This window comes from Jaculus jaculus, chromosome 3, assembly GCF_020740685.1.
Source record: "Jaculus jaculus isolate mJacJac1 chromosome 3, mJacJac1.mat.Y.cur, whole genome shotgun sequence".
NCBI classification, from domain to species: Eukaryota; Metazoa; Chordata; class Mammalia; order Rodentia; family Dipodidae; genus Jaculus; species Jaculus jaculus.
The window spans coordinates 122,990,777-123,014,579 of NC_059104.1; the positions used below are offsets into that span (position 1 = coordinate 122,990,777).

At 37.6% G+C, this 23,803-nt stretch overlaps 1 protein-coding gene across 3 annotated transcripts in view; it reads right to left on the reverse strand.

The window, feature by feature from the left end:
* Positions 1-2,217: 2,217 nt before the first annotated feature.
* The window catches only part of Deup1 (deuterosome assembly protein 1), a 58,999-nt gene continuing 37,413 nt past the window's right edge, over positions 2,218-23,803 (reverse strand). The window contains exons 8-12 of one of the 3 annotated variants that reach the window (XM_004661934.2): positions 22,640-22,837; positions 19,865-19,951; positions 9,902-10,098; positions 3,922-4,015; positions 2,218-2,612 (exon numbers count right to left, since the gene is read on the reverse strand). In XM_004661934.2, the coding sequence (XP_004661991.2) occupies positions 2,436-2,612; positions 3,922-4,015; positions 9,902-10,098; positions 19,865-19,951; positions 22,640-22,837 (753 nt within the window). In that variant the 3' untranslated portion in view covers positions 2,218-2,435. Of the gene's footprint in view, positions 2,613-3,921; positions 4,016-9,901; positions 10,099-18,845; positions 19,005-19,864; positions 19,952-22,639; positions 22,838-23,803 lie in introns of those variants that run through there. The other 2 variants (XM_045146577.1, XM_045146578.1) reach the window with 2 other exon arrangements.

Sequence of the window (23,803 nt, forward strand, 5' to 3'; positions counted from 1 at the left end):
TTACTGGGGAGATGGGCCTTGAAGGTTTATAGCTTAGCTCTGCTTTTGGCTCTTTCTAAGCTTCCTGGTCCTCTGAGATGTGAGCATGCAGCTGTTACACTCTTCCATTGTCATGGAGTCACCAACCACCATGCTTGTCATGAACTCTGTCTCCTCAAATAGTAGCCAAAATTAATCTTTCCAAAACATACCATTCTATGTATGTTAGCTTCTTTCATCATTGTAGGAATCTTCTAACATAGGTAGACATTATGCCTGCTCTACAGATAAGGAATGGAAGCATTAGTACAGTCATGAGCCCAAGACATAGAGAAGCCCATGTCCAATAGATGTAACCTATCCTCATGTGTTGAGAACTATAAGGACCTCAACATTTCTAGTCTGGTTTTGGTGCATTAGGGAAGTCTCAGGTCATCTGAAGTTCTATGCGTGGGTTGGTTGAAAGCCTTCCCTACTTGAAACTTTGCTAAACTGGCGTTTGTAGTAGCATGGAGGAGGTTATAATGATTACACATGGTGTGGCTTCTGTGACACAGTGTGTTCTGTGCTAAGGCAATAATAGCAGATCTTACCTAAGAGGCGATCTCTTACCTGATTCCTAATCTGATCACATGAGAATGGAATTTAAGTAGCACAAGCCTACCCCTTGACACCAAACTATATCTCTTTATGTCACACTTACTTTCCAAATGACAAATAACAAGGTCATAATCTGACCTAATATGATACAATTCTCCCAAGGACAACTGGAAATGCACTAGTCTCCAGCTACCTCAAACACATGCCGAAGTCCCTTGTGGAATACCTAGTCTCTAATATCCAATAATTTAAATATGGATATAACAATGCTTAACTACTGATCATATCTCAGTTGATATTAATTACATAGTAGGGAAATGGAGGAAAGAAAAACAAAGGCATCTTAATATTTGTGTACATATACACAAACACTTAACAAAATAGGTCATATTTTCATTATGATTTGTTTAACACCAATGCAGTTTTCAAGATTAATCACATAGTAAAGTTTATACACAAGATTAAAAAAAAAAAAGCAAACAGCTCTAATTTGGGTGTCCAGAGGAGGAAGGAAGTGATCCCACCTGATGTTCACCTCCCTTCCCTTCCACTCACTATCCTCCTCTCCCCAGTCCAAAGGGATTTCATAGAACGTTGCCCCAGATACTATCATAGAAGGAACTAAAGGAGTGGCAGATCTGTTATTATTGCCTTAGCACAGAACACACTGCCTCACAGAAGCCATACCATGCATAATCATTACAACCCTTTCCCAGAAAACCTATCCTCAGATGATACTTGACATCAGGACTGGATAGACTAGTCTGGTTGCCCATCCAGGGGGCTCACATAAAAGATCCCAACCTGGGCCTGCAGGTGGGTTTTTGTATTTCTGGAAACTCCTTGTTGCCTCCATGGACAAGAGCTCTGCCTTCTTTACTTTTCTCAAGTTCTAGTTATAATCTAATAAAATCTCGTTATATTTTATCTTTTGGTCTGTGGATTTACATTTTTTGAATTATAAAATAAGAATCAGGAGGACTTTGACTCCATAAGTTTTGGGTGACTGTGACAATCCAGGACCCTAATTCCTGAGTTACTGACCATGTAATAGCTCAGGCTCCAATACTCTCAAAGATACCCCCAAATTCCCATGTCATAGTGTTATGCACAAACTTGATATCTGTTGTGAGACCATTGAATTTTGCATTCCTTTATTATAGTACAAACAGAGATTACAAAGGGGATGTAGCAATAATTATGCTCTGTCTTTGCTTTATCGCATTCATGTCCATGAAGTAATTAGTACTAACAACACAACATTTATCTCTGACACATGGGTTTTGAGTGTACAGGTTGTACAACATTCTATGTCCTTCAAGGTAATAAGACAGAGAGACATTACAAAGGTGGAAATTAAAGCCATAAAACTATATTTTCTAAAATAAATCTTAGGATATTTACATAGTCCAAAATATTTAAATATTTTTCATTTAAAAAAATTCTTGAGTTTTTGTACCAAGTGCAGGAGAGCTGTTCTTGATTGACTAACATTTCTATCCAGTGCTTCCTTTCTGCCACATTATGTTGCAAAGAAAATGAGTTTTAGTATATACACGATTCAAGTAGGAAAAATTACATTTTTAATTCTAAACCATTCCTTAGGCTGGAAAAAATATCTTCTTTTGGAGTAGTCATGGTTATTTTATAGTAACTCTACAGCAGAACAATTTAGCATGTGAAAGTAGAAATACAAGCAATTTTATCTAACAAAATACTACTTTCTAGTTCCCTTACACAAATTATTTACTCAAGAAAACAGAACAAAACTCCTCAGTTTCATCAATCAGCTTAGTGACTATTTTGCCAGAGCTTTTGTTCTTGCAGTGGGGGCAGCAAATAACAAAGTTTACAGCTCACATATGTCTATTTTGTTTTAGTCGAGTGTATTTATTAAGCGTGAATTCGGTATGTTTCTGCAGTTCATCAATATGTGTGTTTAGGAGCTTTTCAAATTCTTTTGCTCGCTTTTCTTCTTCCAGAAGGAAGTGCTGCGTAGCTAAAGAAGCTGGGAAGGATACATCTGGAGGAGACTAAAGAGAGAGGAAGGAAAATTGAGGGGACATGAATCATGTTTGCAGACATTCACCATCACTGACATGTCAGCTTGCAGCTGTATTTAACGGAGCCCTGTGCCTTGAGCTGAACCCTCCTGCCAGAGCAGTGCAGATCCTTGAGCTAAACTCAAGTAACTAAGACCCCATTGCTCTGGTAGGAGGGTTCACAGGAGGTTTACTGCAGATTTAGGGTTTATGTAATTCCCAGGGAACCTACTTAAAATATGCCCTGCCAATCTGTAAGGTGGGGATTCCCATCAGAAAAGAGGCAAGACCCAAACATAAGGTCAAGATTGCAGCAGGTTAGATAAAGAAGGCTTGTCAAGGAACAAGTTAGGAACACTGGGCGAGGGTCTGGTTGATGCTGATGATGAGGAGGCTGGAGTACAGCACACTGGGACAACAGCGTGAGGCAGGGTCACAGTGCTGGGACACACCTTATTTATCCTGTTAAAAGCTGAGAAAATCTGAATGACAGCATGTGGCAGGGATACACAACAGCTTGTGGTTTGTTTAGTGTGTGTGCACAAAATGAAAAGAGAAAAAAATGTGGCTATGGAATAAAGGTAAATGGTAATGTATTTTATAGTATAAAAAATAGTTGGGGAAGTTTGTACTTTAATTTCTAGCTTCGTGATTCATTTCCCATCACTATTTCTCCTTCTGCCCCTGTTCCTTGTCCTCTTCTTCCTTCCCCTAGTTCTCTGTCTCTCCTAACCCAGGAGCTCAAGTAGCACAGACTGGCCTCAAACTCATGTAACTGAAATGACCTTGAACTCTTGACCCTCCTGCCCCTACCTCCCAAGGGCTGGGATTGCAAGAGTGTTTCGACAGGTCTGGATCATTTTACTTTTCTTTAATTCTAATTTTGTTCACCAGAATTGATCCTATCAAAACCGGGCTTCTTGGAAACAAAAGATCACTTGGAGCTTCTTAAAACCCAGGGACATGTCCAAAATACTTGTATTTGTAATACAAAACTAGCTAGGTGCAGTTGCTTTTGTCCATAATCTCAGCAATTGGGAGCCCGATGCAGGAGAGCTGCTGTGAGGTGCAGCACAGCCTGGGGTCTTAAGAAACGGAATCAAAAGCACCTGCAGCAAATCTGGCATGGCTGAAAGTCTTCATGAAATGCTAGTCCTGTCTTTCCCTTCTGCAGACAGGCATAGCTAAAATAACTGTCACAGCCAACCTGGAGTCCTACTCAAGAAGTGACATCTGAAAACTACACATACGTACCTCACTATATTGGTGTAGCTATCAAGTAAATCACCTGTCAACTCACCAGTGGGAAAATATCATCGTCACTAACCAAGGAGCTTCTCAAAGATGGCAAGGGAGGTGTTGCATTTATGTTTGGCTCACAGTCCTGGCTGAGTCTGAAAGAGAAGGAATGGTGTCATTGTTGCTCCTGAGGACTCCAGTCCATGTTGCCATGGATTTTTGTGTCTCTGGTCTCCAACTAGGGGAAACACTATGAAGTGTTTGGGCTTGTTCTCTTGAACAATGCTTTCTCTAAACACTTTCTATTTTACGTAAAAGACTTACAGTGGGGTGGGAGAGATGGCTTAGCAGATCAGGTGCTTGCCTGCAAAGCCTAAGGACCCAGATTTGACTCCCCAGAACCCACACAAGCCAGATGCACATGGTGGTGGACGTGTCTGGAATTCGTTTGCAGTGGCTGGAGGTCCTGGTGTGCCTGTTGTCTCGCTCTCTCTTAACTAAATAGAAATAAAATACTTAGAGTGACAGTCAATGAAGCAGAAAGCATAATTCCTGCTTTCCTGTTACCTCCTCTCTCTATTCACTTTCGTGTCTCTGCCACTTAGATAACTGAAGCAAGTTTGACAGGAATCTCAAAACACCCTGCCTTGCCAATTCTTAATGGATATTTTTTTTTAAATTCTCTATTATACATCAAAGGCTTTACTAACACAAATTATGCTTCTTGATGCTAAGCTAAGTCTTTGGGTAGTAAGTAGAGTTTACTAGTTTACAGCATGTTTTCTGCAATATTCTCCTAAAGCCTTCCACTCACTAGCTGTTTGCTGTTGAGTCAATGATTGATCTCTCTGTGACTTTGACTTTCTCAGTGACAGAAAGGGTTCTTCTGAGAGTTGCATGCTTAATATATATAGAACATATAGAACAAAGGACTTAACAGTCCATAAAGTTTAGCTAAAGTTCACAGGATCTCCAAAATCATCCTGAAAAGATAAGCAACATCCTCACATTTGGAAACTAACATGCAAAGTTTTATTTATTTCTGGGAATTCAACCCAGACCTTTGCACACGCTAGGCAAGTGCACTGCCATTTTGAGACAAGATCCTCCTAGGCCCTCCTTGAACTTGAGGTCTTCTTCTCTCAGCCTTCCAAGTGCTGGGATAACAGGCCTGTGCCTCCAGGTCAGGCATGTTATTCACATTTTAAATCAATAAATTGCTAGGAAACAGTAAGTTTGGACTCAAATCCAAGTTTTCTTGAATTTAAACTCCACAATATGGATGAAACAGTGTGGAATCTGTTGTTTATGTTAAATATTGAGTAGAAGATGAGGCTAGAAAAAAAAAAACACTAGTGGAATTCAAAATTTTAGATTGGTAACAAGATAAATGAATAATAAAGAAACAAAACAATTTACCCTAAAGATGTTTAACATAAAAAGTCTTAATAGTACTGCTCATTTGGGAATTAAATAAATATCTTCCATGAAAGTGGGATTTAATTTAATCAACTCATCCAAGACCATGGAAACATAAAAGTCTTTTCAATTTAAAGTGTTTTACCCTTACTAATAACCCACATTGCTCACAGGTGTTAGCCATTTTCAAAGCTGGCATATTTTATTTGACACAATTAAAAAAATCCACATTGTGTTTTTCTGTTTTTATCCAAAGACCAATCTATATAGACTTGCTTCTTATTATGCAAACATTTTCAAATCTATGCATACAAATGGCAATAAATGTTAAGCGAGGTGTCTGCAAATCACCACATAAAAACAAACACAACATGTTTCCAATTTTTACTTATCTTGAAATAAATCTTTTTATCCCATTCTCCCAAGCCAAAATTACCATGGAAACAGAACAGCAAATTAAATGGAAATAACATGGTTTATGATGTGAACAATAAGATGAAGCATCTCATATTCAAACAGAGTGGCAACAATTGCATAATGTGCATGTGTATCATACTCAGCCCAAGCTACTCTCTCCTTCTTAGCACAGGGGAAAAAACAAGATCATTACAGAAGTGATTCGAAAAGATTCTATCTGTAATCTCAATTATACAGAGATTCAGGCAAAGTATTATTTGTTCTCAGTTATCTAAATAATTATCTCAGTTACCCACTTTGCTCTGGATGCATAAAAACAGTTTTATGATGTTAATTACTAAAATTTATATAAGAACGTCCTTTTTACTATGAGATCAATAATTTATCAAGGATTGAAAGGAAAGACTACATCATAAAGTAAAGTACTTTTGTTTTAAGTTATCCTTACATATGACAAGTTCTTCTGCAAGAAGGTAGCTATGCAAATACTTCATAAAACCATCTGGCATAAAATGATGCATAGATCAATTTAAAAGCAATCTTAAAAAGTATTTCAGGAGGCTTTTAATATCTCCTCACAAGTTGATCTGTTCAATCAGCTTTTTGTAGCCCTGACAGCAAGGACCTTGCCAAATTTTGACAGGCCCAGCTGCCTGGTCTGGAAGCAGAGCTCTGTCCCTGGACTGCAGAGTTCTGTCCACAAGTCTTAGCTTCCGTTTGGGCTTTTGGGTCCTAACACAGATGTCTACCTGACTTCCTTCCAGCTTTGGCTCCTCATACCTCATCCAGGCTCTCCATTCTGTGAGTTGCTCATGGCTTCCTGGTCTAACACCCTTCGGTCTGCTCTGTTTTGCTCCTTACTGTCACAATACTATACAATAAAATTTTCTTGGCTTGGTTTTTGTCTTCCAGATGAAGATTCATCTCTTGACAAGGGACACTATGAGTGGTGATGACAGACATGCTGATTTGGTGATGTTTTAGCATTAGAAACTGTTAATTTATTAGCTAGACATGAAGCCATCTTAATGATGAATGCTTCTGATGACTAAAATCTTTCCACTGTGTAATAAAACTCTGAAAACCATAAATTCACTGTTAACTATGCATCTTATATGAAGATAAACTCCATTTATTATAAAACTGATTTATCATTAACAGTTATATATTAATAGTTTGGGTACCACTACTGAAAATCAGCTTATAAATTATCCCCAAACTTCAAAACTCTAACTTTTAAAACCCATACTCAAAATATCCCAAGCCAACTTAATTACATTTCATATTTTTTATTTTTAAAATATTTTTACTATTTATTTGCAAAGGGGAGGGAGGGAGAGCAAGAAGGAGGATGGGAAAGGAGAGAGAGAGAGAGAATATGAATGGGTGCACCATGGCCTCTAGCCATTGCAAAAGAACTCCAGATGCATGTGCTATTTTGTGCATCACGAACCCAGGTCATCAGGCTTTGTAAGTAAGCACCTTTAACACTGAGCCATCTCTCAAGCTCTCTATTTTTTTTAAATGCTAAATAGCTATTGGCATGGTGGAAAGTAAGTGCTAAGGAATATTCTAAAATGCTTCACATTTTAAGTGAGTGAACACTGAAACTTAATAATTCTAACAGGAGTGACAGACAACAAAATTGAAGACTGAATAAAGCATTATTTAAATATGCTATTCAATTCTTCCTTAGTTAAAAGCAAAATTTTCCTTAGATTAAGGACTTTAAAATTTTATGGAATGCTTTTATGTAGGTTTTCCTCCCTAAAATAGCTTAATAACTTTATTGACTTAGATACTTTCTAATTTATATAAATATCTGTATGTACACCTGCTGGCTTTCACTACTTGGCTCACTGTGCTGGACTGTGAGGGAGGAAGGAAATGCTCACATTCACAGAGAGGTATCTACTTTTCAGTGTCCACAGCTGAGTTCATAGTGCCCTTGCATCTCAACAACTCATCCTCATAGTGGGTTTTATATGGTAATAATTTATTCAGAACACTTGAAATGTTGTTTTGTTTAAAAACCAGGTCACTGGAGAACAGCGAAATCAGTTGAGACATTAAAACAAATTTAATGAAACTTTCAACAAATGCAATTGTCAGGACTCAAGCTAAGCAGCAGAATAGTTGCCCAAGCTGCTTATTAAGATAATCTCCTGTAGTGCTTTTTACCTCACAGGCTGCTGTCTGTCCCCCACTGCCTTGTTTATGTTAGGCACTTTTAACACACACTGTACTGAAAGAAAAAGGCCAATCAAAACAAGAAAAAATTAAAAAGAAATCATACAAGGCAAAAGATGTGAAGATAGCTAGGTCAGTAAAGGGTTTACCTTGTAGGTGTGTAAACCTGAGTTTGAAACCCAGAACCCACGTAAGTGCCAGGCACAGTGCTACACATTGTTAATCCCAGTGCTGGGGAGGTAAAGATAGTAGAATCTCTAAGGCTTACTGGCCAGCGTGAGCTCCAGACCAATGACCTTTGCTCAACAAAAGGTATACAGGGCTGGGGAGATGGCTCAGCCATTAAAAGCACTTGATTGCAGAGGGGGCAAAAAGAATGTAAGAGCCAAAGGAAGGGTAGGATTCCTTACAATGTGCTCCTTCAGACACAAAATGGATTGTATGTCTGTGACCTCACAGTGCCTGACACTACCTACACAAGACCAACATAATAGGAGGAAAAGATGAGGACATCAAAATAAAATAAAAGAGAGATTGATTGGGAGGGGGAGAGGATATGATGGAGAGTAGAGTTTCAAAGGGGAAAGTTGGGGGAGGGAGGGAGTTAACATGGGATATTGTTTACAATTATGGAAGTTGTCAATAATTTTTTTAAAGCACTTGATTGCAAAGCTTTCAGCTCTGGTTCAATTCCCCAGCATTTCCATAAAGCCAGATGCACAAAGTAGTACTTTTACACTGCTGCCCCACCATGCCACCATTCCTTCAGGACCTCCAGCCTTCCTTCATACCCTTCCTTGACCAACGAAGAGGGGTTAATTATGCACTTTTGAATGGTTGTTGCTTCAAGCAGTGTTAGTATTATTAGAATCTACTTTTCTACCACCCGCGGGGCTGAGTTGGTGTACAGAGAGAGCTACTCTAGGTCCATAACAATGCTGAACACGACTTTTTAAAAAAAATTGTCCCATGGACATTGGATTTATGCTCTAGAACTTGATGTATGTTTAGTTACCAAGATGAACCTCATTAGATTCAGCCATTCGTCTAATCGCCCAATATACATTTTAGGCTTTGATAATTATTAGAGGATTATTACAGTTATTAGATACATAATTTTGGTACTAACAATATCAGTTACAAAAACCATATGTTGGGTTTTTCATGCTAAGTGTCATGAGCTTCTGAGTAAAGCTGCATTAAAGTTGAGTCTGGACCTATTACATCATTTTACTGAGTAGCATGGAAAGTTGGCAACTGTGATATAAAATGAGTTTTGGGAATGCTGCATATCATAGAGCCCTTCTGAGAAACTCATAATGTAAATTAGCACGGCTCTGAGAAATCCTATGGAAAAGAAATGTTTCACTGAGCATTTTCTAAGTTTAGTGAAGCAGTGACTGGCCTCTGGAGACAGTTCTGACTCTATAAATCAATTAATCTGCATACTTTATGGTTGACATATTTACTTAGAACTTGAAGTAAGACATTTCAGAGATCAAGGGAGCACAATGGACAGTGGTTATTGATCTCTGTACACTTCACTCACAGACAGCTTCTCTTACAAATGCAGTCTTTCCTAGTGAAATAGCAGTAGTTGGTTACAACACGGCAAGAATGTTAAGATAAAGTCCTACTGAGGTATCACTGAAGGTCAGTAAGATGTTCTGCTATGTTTGAACAGCATACCAACCATTGAATTCTACTTTTCTCTGTTCTTCTCACATTAAGAGGATGATTATCTATTTGCACACTGAGGTCAGCTTACAGGAAGATCTGAAACGACTGACAAACTAGTCCTCTGTAACATTCTACCCAGTTCACTGCCACAGTTCAAAAGTTTGTACAAACACACATTCTTTATAAAATAATACACTTAGACAACTGTATTGCCACTACAAAGTAATTTCAATAACTGAACAGGGAAGATATACAGTTGTAATTTGAACTTCTTAAAAATAAATTCCAATAAAATATTTTTAAACTTCTGTCCTTATATAATGGAGCTAGCATACCTATCTTCATGTTTTTCCATTTTTATTTGGCTTTGGTAGGCGTATCTTTCTGTTTCTTCAAAGGTAGTTTGACTGGGCCATGCTGATTTTTTATTGATATGAAGTTTTGCAAGATCATTTCGGAGCTGTTCATTCTCACATTCCAGTTTGTTAATAGATGTATGCCTTGAATGTTCCCTGTTAGTGAAGTCCACACTCTAGAGAATAAAACAGACTACCTTTGAGTGAGCTGAACTTTATAAATAATGTATATTTCCTGTGTACATGGACTCATATGTTGGAAAGACCTTTCATTCAAGCCAGATGATGTTATTCTTATTTGTGTTAAAAGAAATGCATGCAGTATTGACCTTGAACAATACAGGTAAGGTTTGTTCTACATTATTGTGTATAGAACAAATTGGACAGATTTAAAGATTTTTGTATTTATACAGTATAACTTCTAATGTTGTTTAATAATGGAAATACATACACTTCAAGTTAAAAGGAATACCTTTTCTGATTAAAATAATCTGTATCATTATAGAAAATCATACTGAGAACAAAATAAATATTCCATACTACCACTAGTCAGTTAACTGCTATTAGTATTTATATTTATGTCATCCAGTCTTTTTTCTATCAATACAATACAAAATATAATCTAATAAACACAAAGGTCAACATAATTGTGATGTTTGGTTACTTACAAAATCATAATTGGCATAACAATATATAATAGGAAACAATACAATATAGTTGATATAAAATATGATAGTTATTTATAAAATTATAATTACAAAATTATAATGTACAACAAAGTTTTAGGGACTGTTTTATCCCTTCAACATTACATATACTTAAAAAAAGATTGTGTAAAGATTATGTGTGATGTGATAATTATGTGTGGTGTATGCATGTGCGTAGGCCAGTAGGTGCCTTTCTCTATTGCTCACCCATGTAGTTTCTTAAAACAGTGTCTCTCTCTCAAACAGAGAGCCCCAATGATTCTCTGGTCTCAGCCTGCCCCCCACTTGCCCCATGGACTGGGGTTACACATACATATGCATGGACAATTCCCGACTTTTTGCATGGGTTCTGGGGAAATTAGTGGTCACAGGCACTCCCAGACCACCATTTTTAAATGGCAAGCTCTCTTAAATTCAGAACCAGCTCCCCTCCCACCAAAAGATTTTTAATGACTGAAGAGGTATGAATACATTTATTAAACTATTCTTGTAATTGAAATGTAGTTTGTTTTCAAAATTATAAATAACACTTAATTTTCTCATATACAAATCTTGGCCTCTGTTTCTTTGGACAGATTCCAAAGAAGGGGCCACTAGGATTAATTATATGAATGTTTTTGAGGACCTTGATAAAAATACCCTATAAATTCCCACCAATAATATATTAAGAAGCCTATTTTTATCACACTTGCAACAACTTAACATTGCTATCTTACTAAATTTGTTAATTATAAATGAAATGGTAACTTATTTATTAGTGAAGCTGAATGATATTTTCATATTTTTTTCTGGCAGTTTCTATTTCATATTTTGTCAGTTATCTATTGCATCTTTGCTCATTTTTTCATTATGGTGTTTGTGTTTACTAATTAAAAAAATTAACACTAGAGATAGAAATCCACTGTTTCTCCTTTTGGTTGAAAGTATCCTTTCTGTGTGATTAAAAATTTTTTAATTTAGAGTGTTATGTGCTTTATCTAGAGGGTGTTTTTAGTTTTTTAAACAAATTTTTATTTGTTAATATTTAATTTATTTATTATTAGACAGAGAAAGAAAGAGAGACAGAGAAAGAGATAGGGAGTGAGAGAGAATGGGCATGCCAGGGCCTCTAGCCTCTGCAAACAAACTCCAGACGCATGTGCCACCATGTGCATCTGGTTTAGGTGGGTTCTAGGGAGTTGAACCTGGGTCCATATGCTTCTCAGGCAAGCGCCTTGACTGCTAAGGTATCTCTCAGTCCAGATCCAATCTTGCAAAATGGATCATTCTTTTTCTTGTGTTTCCATGTTCTGTTCACTGTAAGAACTATTAGTCACGTGTGCTTCCTGCTGTTTCATGCTTTCATTGCTTTACATGTAATTCTCTAGTGTATTTGGAATCAATTTTGCAATAAACTGAGAGGAAATCAATAAAAATAGTAAATTCTTCCAATCATATAGTGATTAAAGCATTCATTCCCCGCTGCTGGATGGGGCAGCAAGTCACATGGGCTAAGTCTATGTAAACTGAGGTGTGGTCCATTCTGTCGTACTGATCCTAGAGGTATCATTGTGCCACACTTGAGAGAGGCAGCTTTATGATAAAATGTTACTATCTGGTGGGGAACACTCAGTTTTAATGCACCCCCATAATAGAGAATGAGCAAAGTTTAAATCACAAAATGAGAAGTTTAAATGAGACGATTACAGACTTCTCAGCTGCTTTAATTAAATGTTGGAAGAAATTTCCTGGCAGGTATCTGAACTTTTCTTCTCACAAAGCTTTGTATGAAAGGCCTTGTTCTCACAAAGCAAACTCACGAGAAAGCTTTGCAGGACCCTCTCTTCCTCCTGTGAATTAAAAGTCTGTGGGCTGCATTGCTGCTGATTAAACTACAGTTCTCTGATCTAGGCAAGGTAATATTTTAGCAGGCAAAGTCCAACTTGAGTAAAACATCACTTTTGAAGGTACAGAAATCTATGGTCCAAGCTTATTCACTGAAATGATCTATTAAAGCTTCCATTTTGAAGCCTTAAATTTAAGGCTTTGGATATTAGTCATATGGACTAATCAATTCCCCATAAAGTTATTCCTAATTTTCTATAATTTTGGACTAGTTGCACATTGGAAATTATTCACATATTACCATGTTAATATAAACTCTGATAAATAAGTTTCAAAATATGAACATATATGATATTAAAATATTTACCTATTTGTTTTATTTTTGCTTCAAAGACATGTCTGCTTGCCATATTTTCTTGTACATTATAGAAGCCTAGTAAATGTGTAGGCAGATCTCCCTTTTGAATGGAAGAAGATGCTTAGGCGGAAAACTTCTCTGCAAAACAGCTTGGGAAAGGTCACATGCTACTAAATCAACAGACCAAGGTGCTCTAAAAAGGTGTACCTTAAAAAAACTTCTATTAGGGATTTCTCAGTGTCTACTCTTTTTGGAGCTATTACTGCAGATAATGGGACAATCTGTTGCCTTTTATTTAAAAGAGAAAGGATTACTTATTCTAAAATTAGAGTAGGTTTGTAATGATTATAAAGGAGACAGTCTATAAATTTTTACCCTTCAAAAGGTAAACATTCATATGGGCAGGTGTTTTTAAAAAAAAGTCCTACCGGAATCTTACCTTGGACAAGACATTATATGATTTAAAGTTGTACAATTACTAGTTATATGATCATAATGCTTTCATGCTTAGTTATCACTTTTGGTGGTTAAAAATAATTAAGAATGATAGTAATGATTCAGAAAAGATCTACAATTGTGTAAATGTACCATAATTGTAATAAGCATGATCTAAAAAGCATATATGTAATTTATGTACATGTGTTATTTATGTCATTATATAAATTACTTACATGTCTTACATTTAAGGGAATATTCTATTTTCCTAACAGTCTTTTGGGTACACTTTTCATGCTCCTTTTGAATACATTTTTAGTCATTTCTGAAATATATATTCCTTGCTAAATAACATTTTTGAAAATTCAAATTAAATCTACTTTAAAAAATTTCTCTGTCTTTTTCTTCCTTCCTTCCTATTTGAATTTCTTTCTTTCTTTTTTAAATTCCAAGTTCTATGGATTAAACCCAGGTCCTGAGTGCTGAGAAGGTGTTCTTCAGGGAGGCACCCCTGCACCCCTACCTTCGCATTCCTGAGGCCTGTTACTTTACTCTCCTTTCTTTCAGAGTTCTACATTTTAATTCCTTCCTTTGTGCCCAAAATGGTGAAACCTGCTGCTTATTTGCTTGGAAGCCCAGGAGGAGGCCAGTTGAACTGCATTTTGCATCTGTGGTGTTTCTTTTTAGTTGTGTGTATTTAACAATAATAACTAGCCTAGTGAGCTATACCTATAGAAAGGCAAGAATTAATCATGTTTTATGGTGAGTATGCTGGTTTTAGGTATGAAAAGAGATCCTTTTTCTTCTATCTTTTTTTGACGTAGACTTTCACTCTAGCTCAGGCTGACCTGGAATTCACTATGTAGTCTCAGGGTGGTCTCGAACTCATGGCGATCCTCCTATCTGCCTCCGAGTGCTGGGATTAAAGGCGTGTGCCACCACGCCCGGCTGTGAAAATAGATGTTTTAATAACTGGGAGGGTATTAATTTTTTATGCTGCTATTTTATTTAGTTGACTATGGATAGGGAAGAACAAATTGGTCTTCTTGAAAATTAGCATAAAGTTTGAGTTCTGAGGAAATATAATTTTACTACAACTTTCTTAAGTCAAAGAAACATTAGTGAATGTAGGCATAGGACTAACTAAATGTGACTTGAAGAACGCAGTCATGATAAACTGAATTCTGTGTTAGCCACCTGGGAGTGGACTAAAAGAAAATCCTTGTTTCTTTTTCAGTCAAATTTCAACACAAATCCAGGAAAAACATGTTTTTCTAAGCTAAGAGTCTTTTACTAGCTCTGCAACAAGTGTCTCACTGAGACTGGGTGACCATCATAGCACAGCTTTTTCACAGTTGAATAAGGGCCATCCTTCTCCATGATGAAGAGATGCTTTCACCACTGGGGATATGTCTTTTTATTTAATATCTTGGGGTGGGGGTATCTTTGGCCATTTTTCATCCCTCAATAGAAAGAAGTTGAGAGGTTACAATGAGTCAAGCAGAAAAATTCTCAAAGCTGTATTTTAGATATGACCAACCTTAAAATCCGTAATTTCCTTGCCTGGAAAGGAATAAATAACTACTATTTTAACATAATTCAAATATAACATATGTTAGAAGGTGAAAAAGGTATATGAAGCATATATATATATGAAGATATATATATGTATATGTGTACACACACACACACACACACACACACATACACACACACACACACACACACTCACACACATACACACATACTGTCTGGGATAAAGTTTCAGTGCCAATTTTTTAATTCTATATTTATCCATTCTAATTATTTCTGAAATAGTGATCTAATTTGGTATTTGTTTCTACTTACTTACAGGATTTTAATACATAAAAGGAATATTTTTTTCATTGTAAGAAGTTAGAAAAAGTATAACAAAAGAACATGAACCAGGAATAAGAAATTAATTGATAGAATTTAAAAATAAATGAAATGGATGAAAAATATTACTCCCCCAATGCCTGTATTTCTACATGCTATTAAAATAAACTTCTTGTAAGCCAGAATTAAAACAAAAGAAAAAGGATGTATTAAACTATACTAGATAAAAAAGTTTTTAAATCCTGAAAACAGGGCTGGAGAGATAGCTTAGTGGTTAAGTCACTTGTCTGTGAAGCCTACGGACCCATATTTGAATCACCAGAAAGTGTGCAAGGTCAAACATGCACAAGGTGGCACATATATCTGGAGTTCAATTACAGTAACTGGAGGCCCTGGTGCACTAAGTCTCTCTCTCTCTCACTTGCTCTCTCTCATAAAAAAAAAAAAAGAAAAGAAAAGGCCAGTCTGTTAGGTTTGACACACACACACACAAATTAAAAACCTCTGAAAGCAGAAGATAGGACCAGGTATGGTGGCTCATGCCTGTGATCCTAGCACTTGGGGTCAAGGCAAAAAAGTCTAAAGTTCAAGGTTAGCCTGGGCTATGCAACCAGGCCTTGTCTCAAACCTAAACACACCCCTACAAACCAAGAGTATGGGAGATTTAAAAAAATGTTTTAAGATATTACCACTTTTGTTAACAAGGAAACCAAGTGAAATGTGTAGCTTTCCTAGAAAAAGATAAATTATCAAAATGACCTAAGTAGTAGTAATATAGCAAGTACCCTTAAAGAAAAGGTAACTGAAAACCTACAAGTCTGGATTGTTCTATAGCTAAATTCTTTCTAAGCCTCAAAGAAATATTATTCCAACTAGCCACCACTACTGCTTGATAGTTGCCAATGTATACACAAAGCCAGCATAACTTTAAAACAAGTAGAACAAGACTATACATTAATTTCATTTATATATGCAAAACTTAGTTTTTAAATAAAGTACTTTACATACAATCCAATGATGTATCAAAATTTCTAGAGAATGACTGTTTTGCTGTGTTGAACTGTATGACTTCCTACAAAGGCTTTGAGAAAGTCCTGACTTACTTAGTGCCTTGTAATAGGACTGTATTTATTAAAAGTGTCTTTAATGAGGTAATGGAGCTAAAATGAAGTCATTAAGGGAACTTAATCCAAAATGGCTTATGTCCTATAAAAAAAGGGAAATCTAGGCTGGAGAGATGGTTTAGCACTTAAGGTACTTGCCTGTGAAGCCTAAGGACCCAGGTTCATTTTCCCAGTACCCATGTAAGCCAGATGTACAGGTGGTACATGCTTCTGAAGTTCATTTACAATGGCTGGAGGCCCTGGTGCACCCATTCTCTCTGTTTCTTTCTCCAATAAATAAATAAGTAAATAAATAATTTTTTTAAAAGGGAGAAATCTGAGCACAGGAGCAGAGTGCCCCAGAGAGAGATGACACCTTAAACAACATGGGAAGAGGGCTGGCTTGAGGCAGTCGTCTTCCTGCCCAGGAACAGCAAGGACAGGATTTATGCAGGGTAGCAGGAGCCTAAGAGGAGAGCACAGCCATTCTGGTTAGATTTCAGAGGGCGTGCCAGCTTCAGCACACCACGGTCTTGAACCTGTGGCTTCCAGGACTGTGAACCCATACGTTCCTGCTGCTCTAAGCAAATGCATGGTGACAGTTTATGACTTCAGTCCTATCAAACTAAGCTGTGACTAATTTATATTCTTCAAATCCAAATTTGGACCAAAATCAGAAAATGTATTAACTATAGCCTCTTACTTATCAACAAACAAAAGGACAAAAGCCACATAGGCATGTGGAAAAGATGTTTGATAAAAAATTTAGCATTCTTAGCTGGGCATGGTGGAGCACACCTTTAATCCCAGCACTCTGGAGGCAGAGGTAGAGGATCACCATGAGTTGGAGTCCAGTTTGAGACTACATAGTGAATTCCAGATCAGCCTGGGTTAGAGCGAGACCCTATGTTGAAAAACAAACAAACAAACAAGCATGCAAACATACTTTTTTTTTTTTTTTTTTTTTTTTTTAGCATTCTTAGCAAAATACAAGCCACGGGGAAATGGTGACATAATAAGGGTGAGAAATCAAGAACAAATGTTTTACTCAACAAAAATTTAAAAGCATGATGTTTAAAGTTTAGGAAATGTGCCAGCAAATATTGTTAGCTGAGATTTTCTTGGAGGTGCTAACAAATGCAATTTGACCAAACAAACAAAAAACCAATGTGACGTGGTGATTAGTAGAAAAGAGAGAGAGAAGCTTTTTTCCCCCCACCCCCAAGGATCTCACACTAGTCTAGGCTGACCTGGAATTCACTATGTAGTATAAGGGTAGCCTGGAACCCACAGGGATCCTCCTACCTCTGTCTCCCAGGTGCTGGGATTAAAGCTGTGTGCCACTACGCCCAGAGAGAGAAGCTATTTTTGATGATGATTATATATTCCAGAAAAGTTAAACAACTCTAGTAAAATTCCTTCTTGATTTAATAAAATAATTTGAAGTATTTTCTATTTTAGCAGTAAATTCCTTGATGTGGCAAAAGAAAATATTCCATTCTTAACAGGGATGAGAATGGTAAAATATCTGGGAGATATTTAAAAAGAAAGTGACGGAGCTATAAAAAGAAAATTATAAGATCTTACTGAAAAACATATGCTATAAAGAAATTGAAATGTTGTATTCTTAAAGGGAAAAATGTTACTATAACAAAAATGCTAAAATAATTCTAAATCTTTCAAAGTTAATATATAAATCTAATTCAATTCCAAATAGAATCCAACATGAAAGTAGGAGAAATGGGATAAGTTGAAATCAGTGTTTGTGTAAAAATTTTAACCACTTTTTTATATCACATTTGGAATTATAATTCAAATGGATTTAAGACTTGTATGAGAATGCCAAAAAATATTTTTAAAAATAAAAGATTATACATACATGTAGATGTTGGGAAAAATCCTGTGTTATTCAAGGAAGCAAACTCCAAAGCTATAAAGCAAGAAATATTCATTCTGACAAACTTTATATATTTTCTGTGGTGTTCAGCTTGGGACTGGGGAGAGAGGTAAGGATAATTAGCTTTTTTATATATCTTAGTGTATTTCATTCTCCCCCCCCCCCGTGTGTGTGTGTGTGTGTGTGTGTGTGTGTGTGTGTGTGTGTGTGTGTTTGTGTGCAAGCTCATGGGAGTAGGTGCACATCCAGGTGTGAATGAGTGCATGTAGAGGTCAGAGAACAACCTTGGGTGTTGTTCCTTAGGCATTGTCCACCTGTTTTTGAGACAGAATCTCTCATTGGCTTGGAGCCCACCAATTGGTCTAGACTGGCTTGCTGGTGAGCCCCAGGGATCCACCTGTCTCTGCCTTCCCAGTGCTGAGATTACAAATGCAAGCCACCAAACCCAGCTCTTTTTAATGTAGATTTTGGGGACTGAATTTAGGTCCTCAAGCTTGCAAAACAAGCATTTACTATCTCTCCAACCCTGTTGTATTTCTTTTTTCAAAAAATTTTTTCTTTTCCTGTTGTATTTTTTAAAAACAAAATCAAATAGTAAACAAATCCCAAGGCCTGCTGGGGCTGGGGAGCTGGTGGAGCTTGGTGGAGCTGTGATGTCCTAGAATACCACTTGAAAATGTTCTGATGGAGTGCGAAAGCTATCCCCACAGCAGGAATGGTTAAGTTTGTGTGTCCAGGGTTTAGAAATAAAAAGACAGGTGAGAAGCAGGTTATTTCTTTAATGTAGCACACAGGGAGACCACACAAGCTTCCCTTTTTATCCATCTGAACTCCAATCACAGGATCCATAGCCATGCTCAAAGAAGGGAGAATGCTTCCAGGTGCTTCTATGGTCTTGATGCTGGAATACGGATGGACAAGTGCGAGGAGAAGAACATAGCATCAGATAAGCATAATATCACGGCTTAAGGAGGGCCCCTGGTAAAGGCCTCATCCAACTTCCTCACTGTCTAGCTGAAGAAGCAAGCCGGTGAAAAATACAGTGCCCTTGTCTTGGCCTCAGTATTCTTTGAACAATAGGACAATTACTCCAGGTTCTCTCTCAAAGTAAATAAAGGACACATAATGCTGAAATCTCAATATTTCTATAATTCAACAAATAAAAATTCTCATATAAAATTCAGCTATTAGTGGTAGACCATGGAAAAGAGAGACAGGGACTCTGTTTAAGTTGTCTTGTGGAAGTCTGTAGAGCCAGGAGCTAATTCACCCATCTATTTAATCACCAGGCATTGGAATACCTCCTCTACACCTAATGTGAGCTGCTGGGGATAGCAACAATAATTCACATGGTCTCTACTTGTCACTCAGTGGAAAAGTGACAGGCCACGAGATAAGTCAGAAAAAACACAAAGCCAGCAAGGATGGAACAATTCATTCTGATTAGGGCCTGAGGGGAGGACTTCATGGAGTGGAAAGTTGGTGCTTAAACTGGGCCATATCGGATATAGGCTTCAAAGCCACAGGAAGACCAAAGGCCAGGAAACAACATGTTTGGCATGTCTAAGAGATGATCAGAATTGAGCCAAATCCAAAAAAAGATGAGGGAGGACACTTGAAATCCAAATGTCCCTCCTGTGTAAGTGCAAGGTTGTGTAAGGCCTTGTGCGGCTCTTCCAGCAAGGGCCCTGGAGGCTTCAGGCCAGTCCTGACAGCCAAGTAGCCTTCTGTTCAATATACTGAACGAGTTCAGAGTATTACCATGTACTGTGCAGGGTCTAAGTCTCCCATCATTCCTTTCAGGTGTGTGTTGTCTGTTCTGACAGCTTTACATTTCTTATCCGAGACCTAAAAGATTAGGAAATAAAAGGCAAATGTGAAATTCATGACAAAAACTCTTATTAATTTCATTAATCTTATTAGTTAATTTCATTAATCTTATTAGTTAATTTCATTTTGTGAATCTTGTAGTGAAGGGAAACTGCTCTCCTTTGGTTTATCACTCTTACCCTCTGCTATGAATAGTGCTAAATTAAAAACGCGTACAAAAGTGATTTGCTTTTTTCCTACCAAGTCCAAAATTCTGTTTCTCAAGAATGCAAATTGTTACCAAAAAAAGCCACAATTTTAAAAGCATTCCTAAGCTAGCTCTGTCTATTATTAAGTTCCTTCAACACCTGATTAATGTTTACAATATGTAATATGTAACTTTCTTGTTTTATGTTTCATCTAGTATTTCTGCCACTTATTTATTTGTTTGTGAGTTCATACTTTTGTTTCTCATTTTTGTTTTTTAAATTTTTTTTTTGAGGTAAGATCTCACTGTAGCTCAGGCTGACCTGGAATTGACTATACAGTCTCAGGATGGATTTGAATGTTCTGTAATTCTCCTACCTCTCACGTTCTGGGATTAAAGGTGTGCGCCACCACACCCAGTTTTATTTCTCATTCTTTTGTCTTTCCCTGATTTCTTTTACCTGAAATACTTTGATATAGTATCTGTCCATATACTGATTTGTTCTTTTGAGACAGGGTCTCACTATGTTGCCCAGGCTAGCTTTAAACTCACAATCCTCCCATCTCAGTCTCCTGACTGTAGGATTAGAGATTACATTGATTACAGATGTGTGCCACCATGCCAGGGCCTTTTTTCTTTCTTTTTATATATTTAGGGCCATTTCTATATAAAACTCTTGCTTTAAAAAGGCTTGCAGGCCAGGGAGATGGCTTAGCTGTTAAAGGTGCTTGCTTGCTGGCCTGGATTTGAGTCACCAGTACCCATACAAAGCCAGATGCACAAAATGGCATATGCATCTGGAGTTCATTTGCAGTTGCAAGAGACCCTGGCATGGTCATACACACACACACACACACACACACACACACACACACACACACACTCTCTCTCTCTCTCTCTCTCTCTCTCTCTCTCTTTCTCTCTCCCTTTCTTCTCTGTGTTTTTGCAAATGAATAAAATATTTTAAAAATAATAAAAATATTTAATTTGTAAATTATCAAATGTATACTCATTGAAAATCTAGACAATATCTAAGAATAAGAAAGTGCCAATAAGAATCATTCACAATGCAGCTACCCAGATAGATCACTGTTAACATCTGTAAAACATCCTTGCTCATGCAAGTATAGTTCATCCTGTTTCCTAGTCTGTGCCATTCTCCTGTGTATTGTACAAATCAGTCAGTCTAAGGCTTATGACTGGAAGAAGCCTGAATCTTTTCTGCTTTTGTACTACACAGGACTTTCAGAATTGAGCTATCTGTGAAGTGGTCATATATTAAGAAAGGTATCTAAATTGTCTTAATAAAAATTTTGTGTTCTAAAATTATCTAAATTTGGGGTGAAAGACAGACAAGCCCTATACTGTCAATAACAAGCTAATTATTTGATTATGAGTAAAAGACTGCTAGAATTGAATAAGGAAGGAAGGAAGGGAAGAAAGAAAGGGGAAGAGAAAAAGGGAAGGGATGGGAAAAGAGGAAAGGAGGGAGGAGGGGCAGGCTGGCATAGGAATTTCTTGCAGTATTTGAACAGAATGCTATACTTCCTGTTTTCTTCCATGTCCTAAGCTATGTGTTGAGTGAATGTTCAATACCTATAAATTGATATTCATTTGTTAGCATTATTTTTTATTTATTTTATGAAAGGGGGGGAGAAAGAGATGGGGGCTGGAGAGATGGCTTAGCAGTTAAGCGCTTGCCTGTGAAGCCTAAGGACCCCGGTTCAAGGCTCGGTTCCCCAGGTCCCACGTTAGCCAGATGCACAAGGGGGTGCACGCATCTGGAGTTCGTTTGCAGAGGCTGGAAGCCCTGGCGCGCCCATTCTCTCTCTCTCCCTCTACCTGTCTTTCTCTCTGTGTTTGTCACTCTCAAATAAATAAATAAATAAATAATTTTAAAAAATTAAAAAATTTTAAAAAACTAAAAAATTTAAAAAGAAAGAAAGAGAATGGGTGTGCCAGGGCCTCTAGCCACTGCCAATGAACTCCAGATGCATGTGCCACCTTGTGCATCTGGGTTTACATGGGTACTGGGGAATTGAATGGGATCCTTAGGCTTTGCAAGCAAGCTCCTTATCCACTGAGCTATCTCTCCAGCTCTGGTAGCATTATTATTATTTTTTAATCCTAAAAATGGGGGAAGGTAAATATCCAAAAAAAGGCTGGAGTTGCTCTTTTTCTTTTTTCTTTCCTCCCTCCCTCCCTTCTTTCCTTTCTCCCTCTTTCTCTCTTTCTTTTTTGTTAGTGGAAAGGGCTTACAGAAAACAGCTGAGGGGCAAAGCTGACATGAGCAACTGTGGAAGGAAAGTGACTATGATTGTGTGAGGTCCCTTGTACACGTACTTCTTTTTTTACAATAATTTGGGACGCCTCACAGAGGCTTTATGAGCCATCACAAGCAAATGCTGAGTCTTAGAACAAAATTGGCCAAAGTAATGAGTTGACAGTAAGGCTGTACTATGACGCGAGCCGAGAAGGAGTGTGTCTGCTTTAGAGCAGGTGTCTTCCTGCTTTCGTACCTGTTGTTTTGCTAACATTTTTTCTTTTATTTCTAACTCTATCTTTAACTGTCTTTCCAGAAGTGCTGCCTTCTTCGTGATCGTTGCTATGGTGATCTCCTTCTGATGAAGCTCCTGTGTCAGGTCAGAGATCTCATTCCTCATCCTCTCCTGCTCAGAGCAGTGGCATGCTTCTTCCTGGTACAGTGGGCTTCTCATCTGCAGCAGACAGAGACCCAAAACATGAACGTGTGCTTTCATGTTCAGCCGCTTGCAGCTTTTGTTTATTGGCTGTGCTGGACCTCCTGCCCTAAAAGCTTGGCAGCTCCTTGTGCCCTCTGATCTGATCAGTGCAAAGGTAAAAGAAGGCACTTTAGTGACTTGTATACATTTTCCTTTCAACTCCAAACCTTCACTTTTCATTTTTATTGTCTATCAGATACAAAGCACACCTGCTACCAACACTACTTTGATAACTATATTGACTGGAAGGTAGAGAGGGTATCATTGGGCACTCTTTCTTCTTTCTCTTTGTGTGTGTGTGTGTGTGTGTGTGTGTGTGTGTAGGGGGTTGTTTTCCATTAAGGCTTGAGTGTGTGCGTGGTCAGAGGACAACTTTAGGTGTCTTCCCTCTTTTTCCACCTTATTTGAGGCAGAGTCTCTGTGTTCATCACTGTATTCCCCAGGGTAGCTGGTTCAGGAGTTTCTGGAGGATTCTTCTGTCTCAGCCTTTCTTCTCAACATAGGCTCACTAGGATTACAGATGCCTACCACTGATGGGGTAGAATGAACTCAGGGGCACTCACTTGGGAAGCAGTTGCTTTCTTCACCAATCCATCTCCCACTCCTCTGGGTTTTTTAGAGGCAGGGTCTCCCTATATAGCTAAGGCTATCCTCAATCACCTGATCCTCTGGTCTCAGTCTCTCAAGTGCTGGGACTACCACGATGACCAGCCTTTCAAGACTTTTATGAAGGAAAAGAAAAATCTAACGAGGTTTAACAGCTTGCTGAAAGTCATAAAGCTAATAAATGTCAGAGCTGGAACTAAAACTTGGGGTTTTGGGCTTTAAATTAAGACGAAAAAAATACTAAATCATCTTGTATTGTCTGTGCTTATGCTTGTGCTTTTGAAGTGTAATGTGCCCACAAAAATGCATTACTTGTTCCCCCGTTAGTTCATGGAG